The 14,412-nt window shown below is 44.0% G+C and overlaps 1 protein-coding gene across 3 annotated transcripts in view; it reads right to left on the bottom strand.

Annotated features, from left to right (window-relative positions):
• The window catches only part of RORA (RAR related orphan receptor A), a 350,533-nt gene that overhangs the window by 28,435 nt on the left and 307,686 nt on the right, over positions 1 to 14,412 (bottom strand). For all 3 annotated transcript variants that reach the window (XM_059858140.1, XM_059858137.1, XM_059858139.1), the window contains one exon: positions 1,193 to 1,278. In XM_059858140.1, the coding sequence (XP_059714123.1) occupies positions 1,193 to 1,278 (86 nt within the window). The remainder of the gene's footprint in view (positions 1 to 1,192; positions 1,279 to 14,412) is intronic.

The raw sequence follows: 14,412 nt of genomic DNA, 5'->3' as shown, positions 1-14,412 counted from the left end.
ACCTGGAAAAAGCCACCACTTTGTTATCAATGCATTTTTAGTGCATTTCTTGCATTTTCCATAGCAACAGCAGTCAGAAAGGGCAGAAGGTGCTGTTCCCATATCATTCCAAGATTCTTTATTTAGTTTTCTTCCTTCATTGTTACCAGTACTGCCACAAGACTGAGAGGATGTGTTAGGGAAAGCACAAAAATCTTCCTGGGAAAAACAGAGAAGAGAACTTTATAATGTGAACGCAAGGAAGTTACTTTTTGAAGATGGGTTGTAGTATCAAGCAGGTCAGGAGAGTAGACTAAAAACTATCAAAATCATCAATTCTTCACACCTCAAGTACAGATCAAGAGAAAACCTATCAGTACTAGATTGCAACATTCATCCACGAAGAGAACAACAAGCCAGAGCATGCTGTGCACACTGTGTCACCCCAAGCCAGCGCAGTAATTCTGCACCAGGGATCAAAAGGAGTGATCAGCTTCACTCCTGCCTGGTGTTGGCACTGTCCAGTTTAATTCCTGGTTGCAACAGACACGCTGAACAAAACAGAAACGCTTCTAGTGCAATCCTTGCTCACTTGATTCACCAAAGGTACAACTCCAGGAAAAACTTCAAAGTCTAAACCATGCACAGCAGTGATTGCACTGCAAGGAACAGGCAGTGGTCTCAGCAAGACCTGAGCATGCTGAACACCGGGAGCACGTGCTACTGTGAAACAACATCTCCCCTGCCAAAGAGAAGAGAATTGTAACTGCAGCAGAGTACAAAAGAAAACAGAGGGCAGAGCTCTCACCTATTTCAGCAGAGCTTCACAGCAATTTACAGAGCAAAACCAGACAGGGAGATTCAAAAAAGTCAGACTTGTCCTCCCTCAGCTGAATGCACTGAATGCTCTTGGTGCTGTGCTTGAAGCAGATTATCTCTCTGTACCTCTTCTGTTTATGCAGAGAGTGACAATGCACAGCACACCTAGCACAACTGTGTGATTTGGAGGATTATCCTAAAATCTGCAGCAGTGTAACTGTGTGTATGTCATGGAAACATCCTATTTAAAGTCCAAATAAAACCAGTACTTCAGAATCCCCAACTATTTTATATTCAACTTAGGAGCAATGCTTGCTCTTTAAAAAAGGAAGGAAAATTAGCAGTATCAAAAGGCTAAATGCTTCCTTTCAGACTTAATATTTTAGAAGCTTACCTTGCAGCCTTCACATGTAATGACACCATAATGGATTCCTGATGATTTGTCTCCACAGATCTTGCATGGAATAATTTCAATTTGAGCTGCAACAGAAGCACGCAACCAGTTAATTACATTTTCTTTTAAACACCTTATAAAAGCATTCCCTGATCAGCATTTGTACAGTGAAAACTAATAACCTGCTAAACATTATACTGCATTAACTATTCATTGCTGAACTGCAAGGATCCCCTAGAGCTTTGGACTAAATTATGGCTGCTCGTTATATAATAGCTTTTGGGTTATTAAAATGGGTCATTTGAGAAGGTGTTTAAGGACCCACAAGAAGGCTAGAATCAGCATTTCAAAGCCAAAAAGAACAGGAGAGTTCACATTTTGGCCAAAGAGCTAAGATGACACTAGAAAGGTTTCTTCCAACTGTATTCATGCAAGACCATAGCAGGTAATGTTAAAGCTTGCCCTGCCTGGAAGCAAACGCACCACGTCCAGCACAGCCACCAACACCCACCCAGCTCATAGGACTGGCCAGCCCTAAGAAGAAGTCACAAGGTGAAGAGCAACCCCATTGTACATGAGCAGTCTGAAACTTACCTATCTGAACAGAAAGGGAATTATTGGTACCTATTTGTGTGTTATCTACCACAGAGCAAACAAGGCAGGAAAACACAGCAGCACTCAGTTTACTGAAACCAGAGGAGCAGGCACAGTCTGGAAAATGCCATTCAGTTATAAGGCATGAAAGCATCAACGTGGTTTCACACATGTAAATCCACCCACTGAATTCAGTTTGGTGTGTGACTCGCTCTAAATCCAGCACCTTCCCAGGTGAAGACACAGGCCCAAGAAGGGACTCCTGCATGCTCAGGGACACCTCTCCACTGCCTGAGGAGTACATGGCTGCAGTTGTTCTGCTGGCAAGTCCGGACAGGCCATGCACAGGCAGTGCTTCAGTGATCCAACAACAGCAGGGCACACATCACACGTGCTTGGGGGTGCCCACAAACACCACCACACACAGGTGGGTGACTGAAATCCCAGGAAAGCCCCTGCTCTGCCACACTGTGTTAGGATGAAGCTGCATCAGAGTTCTGGACAGGGCTTAGTTGGAACAGTACAAGTGCAACTATTGCTGTGTCTGTAACTGTGACACGTTAACAAGTGGTGTTCACCTCCTTGAGGAGCTCAAATCCATTCACAAGATGCCTGACCGTTCAAGAGAGCTTCTCTTTCATCCAATTTACAGTTATCCACTCTGTGACAACACACAAAATCACATCTAATACTGCTGTCTTACGATGCACTGGCTTAACCTCAGTTCTACTCTGCTCTCAAAAGGTCATGTCCACACTAAAAACATTTCATTCTGCATGCCACTGAATCCCTAACTGGCTGCTTATTATTAATAAGAGTCATCTTGCAGTGCTACTGTGTGCTCCATTCCAGTGCAGCACAACACAGCTCAGGATCTGGCCCAAAGCAAAGGATCATTATAAAGCAGAAACCTAGAGGACTTGCAGCACAGCACCGACTGTGCTAAAATATTCCTTCAAAATATTCTCCAGGCGACACCAAATGCAACAATGGGGCAGCTGAGCAGCACCCAGATGGGACCTATTTGCTCCTGGGAAGCCAAGAGCAGCTAAAATACTCTGCTGGGGAAGGCTACAGGGCTTTGGCCAGGCAGTTCTGTTTCAGCAGCTTTCCAAGCAGTCCCACACAGCAGAACACCACTGGTTCCTGCCTCCATCACAAGGACCTTGGTATCCCTGACCTTCAAACCCCACCATCCCTGCAGCAACAAAACAACAGGCTGAAATTAGGAGGTCTATTTAGGACACTTAAGGAAGGAAATACTTCTTCCCCAAAAATGGTTTTAATTTCACTTTGCTTTCAGCTAACACATTAAACACAATGGAGCAGGAAGTGAACTAATAAAAGGGAAAAAATAATGTGTGTGCTGTTTCATTAATGTGCTACATTAATTATTACTGGAGCCTCCTATGTTTATGAGCTCGTGGCAGAAAGGGTGGCATAACCCCCTTCCTTCACATCAGCAAATTGGAGAACAGACTGAAATTCACAGAAACTCAGAATTTGTATCATGTGCAGTTCAAATTCAGAGAGCAATCCTGTGGGCAAATTCCAGAATAGCTCTACCAAATCCCAGTTGTGCCTTTTCAACATATGATTATTTTTCTCCTGTGCTGCAGTGAATCAGCAGCCTTCTGCAGCTCCTTGGACAGGGTAGTGACAAGGCTTATCTCCACAGCTACATGGCAATGTATTTTTTACATTTCACTTTTATATACATAATTACTGCTTTATTTTGAATAGATATGATATAATTGGATCTAGTTTATCTACAATCTCCAGCATGTTAGTTAAATCACCCATGAAGCCTGTCTATGCAATCCCTATTTCTTAAGCAACAGGACATTTGCAGAGCGTTTCTGAAGGAATGTAACATGCCTTCAAAGTGATGGCCTACAGCTAGGTTAGTAATAGTCTAAAAGGTGCCATAATTAGTCCCAAATGCATTTTCCAGGGTGCTTTACTGGTATAAGAGAATCTCCACAGATTCACAGGCTCCAGCTGTGCCAGCATTTGCCCAACGTCATTTTTATGAGCTCTGGCACCAAATCAGGTATAGCTTTAGAATTCCTGATTCCCTCAAATTTACATCTTCAAGGTACTTACTTTCAATTAGGTGCCCAGCATTTAAAACAGCAACTTGGTGCTGCACTCAGAGATGCAGGACAACGGGATGAATCTCAGAAGCACAGATCGCTGGGGACTGCCACAACCAATTGTAGTACAAATTAATGCACAGAGAGATCAGATCAATTACTGCTCCACGTGGTGCCTGTGCAAATCAACTCATTGAAATGGAACCCCTGTCGCAGGTTCATACACTCCCCATACAGCATGAAAGGACTTAAGATACTTTAAACTTACTAAATGCAAATTGCCTGTGCCAAGATTATGCATTTTTTCTTACGAGGGTGAAAATATTTTCCCCACTTTTAACTTTGACATGCAAATATGTACTTGCTAAAACCTTGTTCTTATGCAAACAAGGCAGGTGGGAAATATTTTTACATGTCAAGAATATGTTCCGACTTGGTTTCTCACATTCCCAGAGTTACTTAAAGCTTCCTACTGTGCTCAAATTAATTGTACCTGTTCTCTGCTTACGTTTATTTATATGGTATATTTTTCAAGATTACATAAAATTCTCTAATTCATGCTTTAGACTAGAATTAGCCTAAATTACAGTTTACAATTTCTGTCTCCTGGGGTGGTGCTCAGGCTGATTCAGGCTGGATCTTGCATGAGCAAATTATTTCTTAAATATGAACTGCAGAAAAAAATAAACTCTTGTGGTTGCTTAGGAACTGCCACAGATACCCAGGTGACAGATGTAGTTTGTACTCCCAGATTAAAGGCCTAAGACTCTTTCACACCCTGAAATAACAGTGCTCCACAATCCTACCAAGGCTCTCCTGTGCCAAAGGCAGCAAAGAGGAGGAATAAAAGCCCAAACAAACCACCAAGAGCAACAAATGGAAGCTGGAGCACCGAGACTCAAACAAGATGCTCTGAAAGGGATCCTGAGAGAAAGAAGGGACCTTCCAAGGGCTGGAAGCAGCAGTCCCCACAAACTGATGTCAAACAAGCTCATCTCTGCAGCAAAGGAGAGGCTCCTGTGCCATCCACCAGCACCCCTCAGTTCATGTGCCTTCCCTTGGAGCTGTTCCTGTCACCAGACTGCCTGGGAACTGCCGGAATGTCAGATGAGCTTCCAGAAAAAGGAGTGTGGACCCCTATCTGCTCAAAATCACACTGAACAGGAACTAGAGCCCAAGTATTACAGGGAAAAAAACCCAGTGGTTTTCTCCCGAGCATTTATTCTTCCTCCATCCACTGTATCTTCACACAGCAACTGTGTGAGGTAGCTCTGGTATGCTTAAATAACACCACTGCCTCCACCTAATTCCTAGGGAACATGCCAGCAGCCAGCCAGTGGGAGCACTCAATGACACCTTCTGCTGGAACAGGAGAATGTGCCTTACTCCCTCCTGCTCCAGGGGAGCTTGCTCCCTAAACCTGGAACAGTTTCTCTTGGGTCTGCCTGCCTTTTCCAAGTTCCTTCCCCAGCCAAACCCCCTAGACAGCCTCTCCCATTTTATTAATTCCCACATCATGAAATGTTGCTTTATTCCTTGTACAGTTTTTTTCAGAGAAGCAAGAAAATCTGATTCTGCATCTGTAAGGGAATGCACTGTACAACTCATCATAATCTTGAATTTCTCTCTTCCTAACTCACTGGGGCAGACAGATCAGGGCAAGAGCCTGCACAGCCAAGCAAAGCATAGGTCACCTTTCTCCCCAGCTCTGTCACTTTAACAGAAACACACAGAGCCTCAGCACAGGAAAGTGTGTTACCACCTCACCTGGAAGAACACACTTTTTAAAAGAAAAAAATTCTTTTCCAAAGACAGAAGTTTTTTCCTCCCCATTAACATTTGCGAATAAAATGCTTGTTTCTAGTTCATTAATTGTCTTGGGGTAGAAAAAGGATTTTTCCTTTCCTTCTTCGCTTTCACACAGTTATTTTAAAATTGTACATGCACACAATTAACAATTTTTCCCAATTCTCAACAGGTAGGAAACCTCAGATTTGGTATCCTGGGAAGGGCTCTTCAGTGAATGCAAAAATTGGTCCCATGTCTGCCTTTTAGGGGAGATCCACCCAGCTGACCTGAGTGATTGAGAAAGTTGGGTAATTAATGAAATGAATTGTCTCGTCTGCTCCAGAGTGAAGGCAGGAAGAGAGGATAGGAAGGGAGAAAGAGAAAGCAAGAAGGAAAATGGGCATATGATTCATCTTATTCATAACAGACAACATGAACCCTTGAGTGGAGAAGCCTCCTCTTCACTCAACAGTGAAGGAATTTAATGATGTCTTAATTACAAGCCTAACTTTTAGAAGGTGAAAGCCATGTAAATCCCACTATGTCTTACTATTTCTGAATTTAAAAATTAGCATTTTCTGGAAAGGAAAACCTGTGGAGGAGGTGCTCCCTCCTGCCAGGGTATGTGGAGTCCCAGCTGCCTGGCACCACTGAGACACGAGGACTTGTGAGGAGCTCTGGCCACAGCTCCCAAGGCAGCCACGTGCAGGAATTGCAGGGATCCCCTCCTGCACTCAGCATGGAGGGCCTCAAGCAGATGCTGCTGGGTCTGCCAGACTAGTCCCTACTCCTCAAAGCCTCTGTGGGCCCTGTGCATCCTCCTCACATGCACGGCTCTCCAGGAAAGCATCCCCACTGCCCACAGCTGCCCAAGGCTGCAGGGGGCACACACAGCAGGCAGGGCTGCAGCTGGCACTCCTGGGGCTCAGGGCACTGCTTCAGCAGCAATTCCTTCCCTGGCTGCAGCAGCCCTGCCGAGGAGCCCTCTCCCTGGAGGTGGCTCACCTGTGCCCAGCCTCTCTGCCTGTGTGCAAGTGTGCAGCTAATTCAGAGGGGCTCTGCAATGCACACAATACACACACAAATTGGGCCAAGCTGCTTCTAGAGGGATGCAGTTTGTGCCAGACATCCCTGCTAGTGCTGTTTGTAAGTATATTGATTAAATTAGGAGGCATACATATTCAGTGACATATTCATCCATATTCATTGGCTCAAACAAGGGTACTGCATGTAATGTGGTATTTAAAGCAATATGATATCTGATCACAAACTGAATTAACACGGAATGATTTTACTATATAATATTCTAATCTTCCTGCATTTTCAGCTTCATTACCTAAATAATTTGCTCTGTCATGTACCCTAAGTAATTTGAGCTGGCTGCAAATTACTCGCCTCTGAACACCTGCAGCTTCCCGAGGCTGCAGTTCCACCGAACCGAGCACTGGTGGCAGCACAGCTCTGCCCACCCCATCCCTGCCCTCCGTGAAGTGACCATCTGTCCCCTCACACAGCCCGGAACACTGAAACCCCCCGGGCTGCTTCTGGGGATGTTGGGTGCTTGGGAGACATCTGAGGCCATTTCAGAACACACAGCAGCAAGTGTCTGACCAAGAGCCTGCCCACTCCTCGTGTGAAGGTGTGCTTATTCCATACACAATCCCCACCACAAAGACATTCTGAGCAGGCCCCACAGGAGACTGCAGCGACAGACCTGGCAACAAACAGCTCCAAAGAACTAACGAAAGAGATCTGTGTCTCGTGGCTGGATTTTTCTGGGGTCCAGTAAGGTTGAAATTCCAGCAGAAGCCTTCCCAGCACATGGGATATTCTTTGCATCTTCCTCTGCGTTACAGATTGTCCTCCCTACAGCTGAGTCTGGCTGCACATTGTCCCCCAGGGGGTATCAGATGGGGAACTTCCTCAGATTTTCAATTTTCACATCTTTGGAGTTGCTGATGCTCTCAAGCTTGGTTGGAATGTTTTGGAAATGGGGAGGACTGGGGTGACGGGCAGAAAACCAGACAAACACAAACAACCTTTCCAAGCCTTGTTTCCTTAGGAAATCACACTGGTAATAAAATAAATACTGAGGTTATACTGGTACAAATCCTTTGAAGTCTGTGGGTGTGATGGGTGGAGTAGAAACGAACATGGCCACCAAAGCATTAATTAAAAGTAAAGTATGAGTAACACCTCAAACACACAGGGCAGAAATGCTGCAATGCTGAGATGAGCTCTGTGGGCCTGGGCACATCTGGATCCCTCAGCAGGTCACTGACACTGCTCAGCATGCCCAAATGCTGCAAACATCCATACTGAAGGAGATGCAGGATAAATAGCACGGCACCACCTGAGCGCTTCTGGGGCCTGGAAGACTGACTTTGAGGAATCAGTATAAATTCCTTCAACATCTGTTTGATTTGGGACATGAAAGGGAACAGTGCAGTAAGAGCTCATATTCCCATGCCAGGATCACTGATGTTTAGTGATCCTGGTTATTGTTTTCCTTTAAGCCACACAAAATTTTACCAACACATATTTTAATTTAAAGAACTAGAGCTTTGCTATTACATGAAGCACTGTCTTTAACAAAGACACCTAAATGTCTAATGAAAAAAGGCAAGATGGAAAATAGTTTGGGTTTTCTAAAAGGCAAAACTGTTTCAGTGTTGTTGTGGTGAGGTCTCTATTTTAATGTTATATTCAAGCAGACAATCGCTGTAAACCCTTAATATCATAATATTCTGAACTTCTATAAGGAAAAACCAAAACAATGTGCCAACACAAACAATGCACGACTTCTGCAAGCGTTCAGGAACGCAAGCTAAAAAGTGACATGGGCTTTTAGAGGAGCTCAGATGATGTTTGCCGCCTCTCGTTCCTGTGTACAACACTACATAATTCTAATGTCCTCCTGTATAACACTCGTATCTCTCCACTGTTTTGCCTTCATCCACTCAAAAACATTCTCACTCTCCTGACAGAGCCATCCATGCAGCTGAAAGCGAGATGATTTGATTTCCCTTGTTGGAGGAATGACAGGTAGACCCCACTGCAGCTTGGGACTCTGGCCACGTTATTAAATCACACCACAGACCAAACTGTAACTGAGGTCCAAGCCTGGCCTCAACCCACACAGCCAGGCCTGCCACACGCACAGGGTTCTGCTGTCCAGGAGCACAGATGAGCAGTCCTTGGGACAGTCAATCCCTTGCTACATCCGGGGCACACTAATAGCATCTTCCCCAGGCTCCAGCTTGGTCACTGCTTGCAGGAGCTTACACACAAATAATGGAGATGGCAGACGTACAACAAGAGATGTACAGCTGCAACAGCTTCTTCTGGGGATCCCCTTTTGTCCCTCACCAGGCACAAAAGACAGACAGTAACAACACACAGCAACCAAACGTTGAAGATTGATGATTTCCACACGGTCAGAACATACTTCCAAATTCCATAAAATACCAGTTTGTTTCTGGCACACTTTGGCTTCTCACTTTCTTGGTGGCTCAGGTGCTTACGAATAAACATTGAATTATTTCATTTGCCTCTTCTTCTCTGGTTGAAAATTAACAGGAGTTACACTGGCTACGATGAACAGAGCTTGGGGCATAATTCATTTCACCAGGCTAAATGGAATTCTTGTTAAATAAAGCAATTCAGAAGAAATTTTGATAAGAAAACACAGTGACACTGAAATCATGTGATCCTCTAATGAAATATAAAATAGTTTTAGTCATAGCTCTGAACTGCATGTCAAGAAATAGGTGCTACAGAGACTATAATCTCCCTAGTGCTGCTAGGCTGTGAGCATGGGGATGCTAGCTGGTGTTTCATTTCCTCTATCTATGGAAGCAGCACAATCATCCTTTACCTCCACACCTCCAGCTGCCTCAGACGCCTGGTACTTACTGCCAGATCTTGGGTTTTGGTCTTGTGATCCCAGGGACCAGTGAGCAGAGCTCCAGCCCCACAAATCTGCAGCGTTCAGCACTGCTGAGGGAGAAGCTGCTACAGAGCTGTACAAGAGGAGTGCTGGTAGCCTGACTTCCATTACTTTCCTTTTCCTTTAGCTTACAAGTCTAATGACACACCTACAAAACATTTATCTTGATAATATGACAAAATACAAGTTTTAGGAGCAAAATAGGTGTGAGCTATTATCACAGGAACTGCCTGCACTGATTTTTGCTGCTCTAATTTGCTACTGCAAGCTGGGATTTGTGTGAATGCATCATGTTTGTTTTTACAGGATTCCAGAGTTCACTCATGTTTCAACATTCTTAATTTCTTCCTCCAGATGATTACTAACCTGGAGCAGTTGTCAAGACACACACCTGCAGCAGGGCACAAGCACAGTTCTTCTGTGACCCAGCCTGTCCCACCCACACCAGCCAGTGTACATGGTCTGTCAAATGAAAAATGACACGGAGAACGAGCTGGGGACCAACATGTGTGTGTGCACCTTGAGGCACTCAAAGTGGCCTTGAATGCTCAATCACACTCAGGTTTCTTGTAGTCTTTGCCACTTACTGTTCTCTTGCATTGGGAAAAGCAAATCTACACCAATTTCTTCTTCCTGGCGTCTGTGTGCTGGTCTTTCATTATCTACTACTAATGGAGGGGAAAACAAGAAGTGAAATCTGCAGGAGAACAGGATTAATTTATTTGCCGGAGTTAGCTGGACAATATTAAATGAATTCTCCCCCTTTCTTCAAAAAGAAACCTGTACTGTATTTGTAGTTCTGCCCCATTTCCTAAATCTCTGCAAGAACTAATAAAGACTTGACTTAAATAAAGTCTTGGACAAACACAGCATTTTACAGTGACAAGCCCAAATTACTGTAACATCTTCATCACAGATTAATGTACAGAGCCCCTGTTTGATGTCGTTTTCTACTCTCAACTGTTGGACCTGGTCTTCTGAACACTGGAACTGGTTAACTCCAACACTGTCCTCCCACCTTCTTTTCCCCTAATTAACTGCATTGGCTTAGGGGAAAAGAAGGCATTTCTGTTTATTTGCTTGTAGTAGGAAAACAAAGAACTTATCAACCACCAATGTTAAGCAGCACTTCAGCAAGTGAACTACAACACAGCTAGCACAGCTCAACAAGCTTTGCCTGAATTAGTTCTCCTAGGCTGCCAGCAGCCTTGAATGACCGGTTCTCAGAAGGGAATACTGTGGTCCCTGTGTCTGAGGGGAGAGCTCTGTACACAGGAGAGGCACTCAGGTGGTACTGGAATTCCAGCAGCAAGGAGAGGTCTTTTAGAACAGCGGGGAAGGGTCTGACCTCCTTCTCTACAACATGAGAGCTCCATCAGCGGATTTGTTAAGACCCTACAAACACTTGTGCTGTCCATTTGGAAAACTGCATCTCAGTTCAGTGATCATATCAGGCTGCCCAGGAGAACAGACCAGACGACAGCGACAGGTACCTGATTGAAAAATATCAACAAGGAAACAACAAAACCAAACCAACCGCACAGACCTGACAAAAAACAATCATGTGCAACATAGTGTCAAAATAATTTAGAATGTCAAGGACACACTTTTGCAAGGCAACAGGCCCAGAACCTGAGGGAACTGCAATGATCCTACAGCACCAGTGGGCAGTGGGTGGGTACCACTGCAGCCTCACCACTTGTACACATGGGCAGCGAGCTTTCAGACCAAGCACTAACAACTCCTGACACCATCCCTCAGAAGGCTGGCTCAGATCAGCAACCCATCCCCAGCACAGGTTCTCCATCACAATGCCCACAATGCTTTCCTTGGTACTTCCATTTGGCCAAGTCAAGTTCCACTTGAACAGCTCCTCCCTTGGAGAGAGAAGAGCAGTTTGGGAAGACTACAGAACTAACTCAGGAGAGGGAACAAAGCAGTGGGAACCCAAAAAGCTTCCTTTCACAGTGCCTGCCATGATTCAGCCTTGTCCTGCTGTTTTACCAGGCTGAATGGATTTTATAAAGGGTTTGACCTCTGCAGAAATTGCAGGCTCTGTCACTGTGCATGGAGAAATGGGACTCTGCATGATTAAGTAAAAGCCAGACAAATGTAGCTGGTGCAGAAACCACATCCCTACAAGAGAGCTGCACTTTGATGAAAAACTACTCAAAACCTGAATTTTATTCTAGAAGAAAAAAGTTGCAGGGAAAAAAAGAAAGTATTTCATCCAGACTAGAAACTCTATCATTCTGATGTGACTACATATGCATTTTTAAGATATTTTCTTTTTCTTTTGGGCTGTATATGAATTTGATGTCATTAAAAAGGCTTCCTTTGATGCTGCATGCCAAGTAGAATCATTAGTTTCTCACAAAGGTGCACTCTAAATGTCTAGTTTAAATTTTCATTTTTGGATGATTCATCTAAAAGATGAACAATAACAACCAAAACCAACTCCAGAAGTCTAAACAGTAAAAAGCCTTTGAGCTGCACTCACTCATTTATTAACTCCCTCTAACACCTCCTTCCTGGATTCATCACCCAGCAGCCAATAATGAGTGTGAATTCTTCAATTCCACCTGTAATTTATGGCTATTGCAAGCAAATCACAACCAGATTCCCCCAAACCCCACACAAGAGGTTCTCCTCAAATCCATATCCTGCATCCTTGCAGCCTGACACTGGGTCACTTGTTTTTAATACAAAGATGTTTTCCACTGTGGGTATTTCCAGTGTATGTGGGTGGGTTTGCCACAGCTCCTCTTCATGCATCCTCTGCAGGGGTCATCAGAGGAGGAGTCAAACTGAGGGACACCAGAAGAAGCCACATCCTCAGCTACTCCTCCAGGTTTTGAAGGGGGAGCACAAAACAGATTAACTATACCCATGTTCCCTCCATTTCAAAGAAAATATTACTGAAGTTCAAAACCAAGCAGTGGCTTACAGCTGATACGTGTTTCCTTGTACATATTAAGACATCAGCAAATACATTCGATATCAGAGAAAGCTCACAGCCCTTTTTCATGACAGAAGGTCAAATCTCTGCTGAACACAATATACTTGTTCTTCTCTCCAAGAAAGGCACCTCATTCAGCCCCTGCCCCACCTCAGGGGGAGCAATGTGGGATCAGAAGGATTCCTCAGATGTTCTCCTGGAAAAGGGCACAGGAAGAAAACACTATGACCCATCCCCAAAAACTGCACCAGGGAGAACATACAAGATGCTATCACTGGAGATGGAAATCTTATGGGCTCTGGCTTACAACAAAATAAATGCACCATCAGTCTACCAAACAGCTTCAAAAACATTTCTGTCACAAAGAAAGCTTCATTCCCAAACATTTCCTTCAAACCACACATTACAGTGACGTCCCCCCCAACTATGCTCACACTGTCTCCCTGGACTTAGCTCTGTTTCTGAGTCTCTTTACACCCTCATGATGTCTATATATGATACACTCAGTGTCTGAAAACCATCTTCATTTCATGACAAGAATCATGAAAGAAAAAAAAAAGTAGCTGCCCACAAAAACGTTTTAGAAAATTACAAGCTTGTGGAAAGAAAAGGTCTAGCAAAAGCTCTTCCTTTGCCACAATCAGATTAGGTGCTACAACCTTCATTAAAACCCTTTCTGCCTTCTCATTTCATAGGGTTTAATTTCCTGCCTCTTGATGATTAAACCAACTGAAAGGTAGTAGATAAAGCAACTTTGCTTGCTGTTCCAAACAGATATATTAATGCTTTACGCTTAAAAAGCTTTCAAAGTGTCTTCAGAGGCTGATTAACAAACATCATACATAAACCCCCGTCTGAGGTCAGACTGTGGCAGCAGATATGTGACTGAAACTTACTCCAACAGCTCTATTCAAGGCACAGAATACCTCCACCGCATACATTAGGGAAGCTTAAAGTTAAGCTTCACATATTTAAACACTAACAAAGTCTACTTAATGGCAGTCTTCAAAATGACAGTGGCCTCCTAATCTGCTGCAGATAAAGAAGTGCCAAGATTAATGATTACATAAGTGCATCGCAGAGCCCAGAAACAATAATCAGCTCTTCTGTTGTTATTTGTGTACAAAGGCTATTAGAGTCATCTGACATTCCAAAATCCAATTTAAAGTTGTTAAACCCCTTTCACGTACTTATTTGAGGTTGGAAAACCGAGAGGTTCAAAAAGGGAAAGGAAGGGTTTGATTTCCTAATTCTTTTCCCCTTACTGATTTTGCTCTAAGCCAAATCTCTCTTTAAGAATTGCAAAAAAAAATAAGCTTTTAAACAATGCCTGGAGTAACCAATATTGCTGTTGAAGGAATAATACCAATAAAACCTTAACATGCTTAGATAGCAAAATTTAAAATAATGACTACAAGCAAACTCAGTAACTATTCCACAGAAAAAGACCCCACTGAGTTGAGGGTGGTGCTGACGCGTCCTGCGCAACTCTGACAACCTTCAGCAAATCAGGGTGAGCACATGAAGGTGCTCAGGCACCAAACACCCATCCTGGCCTGTTAAAGACCAAGAATTTTGGGTGACAGAGAATTCGGTGAGAATTGTGGGTGAGAACTCTGGGTTAACACAGGCACGGCAGATCCTGCCCGAGCCCAGCCTGCTCTCTGCAAAGCACGGCACGGACAGCTCTGACTGCAGCCTCCCTCATCGCCACACAGCAACTGCTTTCCCACAGAATTCCTTTCAAATCCTTTAAAACAATCTTCTTTGGTTCTGATAGGTTAGAAACAAAATGAACGAACTGTTTTCTCCCGATTACTGCATTTGTCCCTTG

Source organism: Haemorhous mexicanus, chromosome 13 (assembly GCF_027477595.1).
Source record: "Haemorhous mexicanus isolate bHaeMex1 chromosome 13, bHaeMex1.pri, whole genome shotgun sequence".
Lineage (NCBI taxonomy): Eukaryota > Metazoa > Chordata > Aves > Passeriformes > Fringillidae > Haemorhous > Haemorhous mexicanus.
Note: the sequence above shows the minus strand (reverse complement) of the source record. Positions and strands in the feature narration are given on the sequence as shown.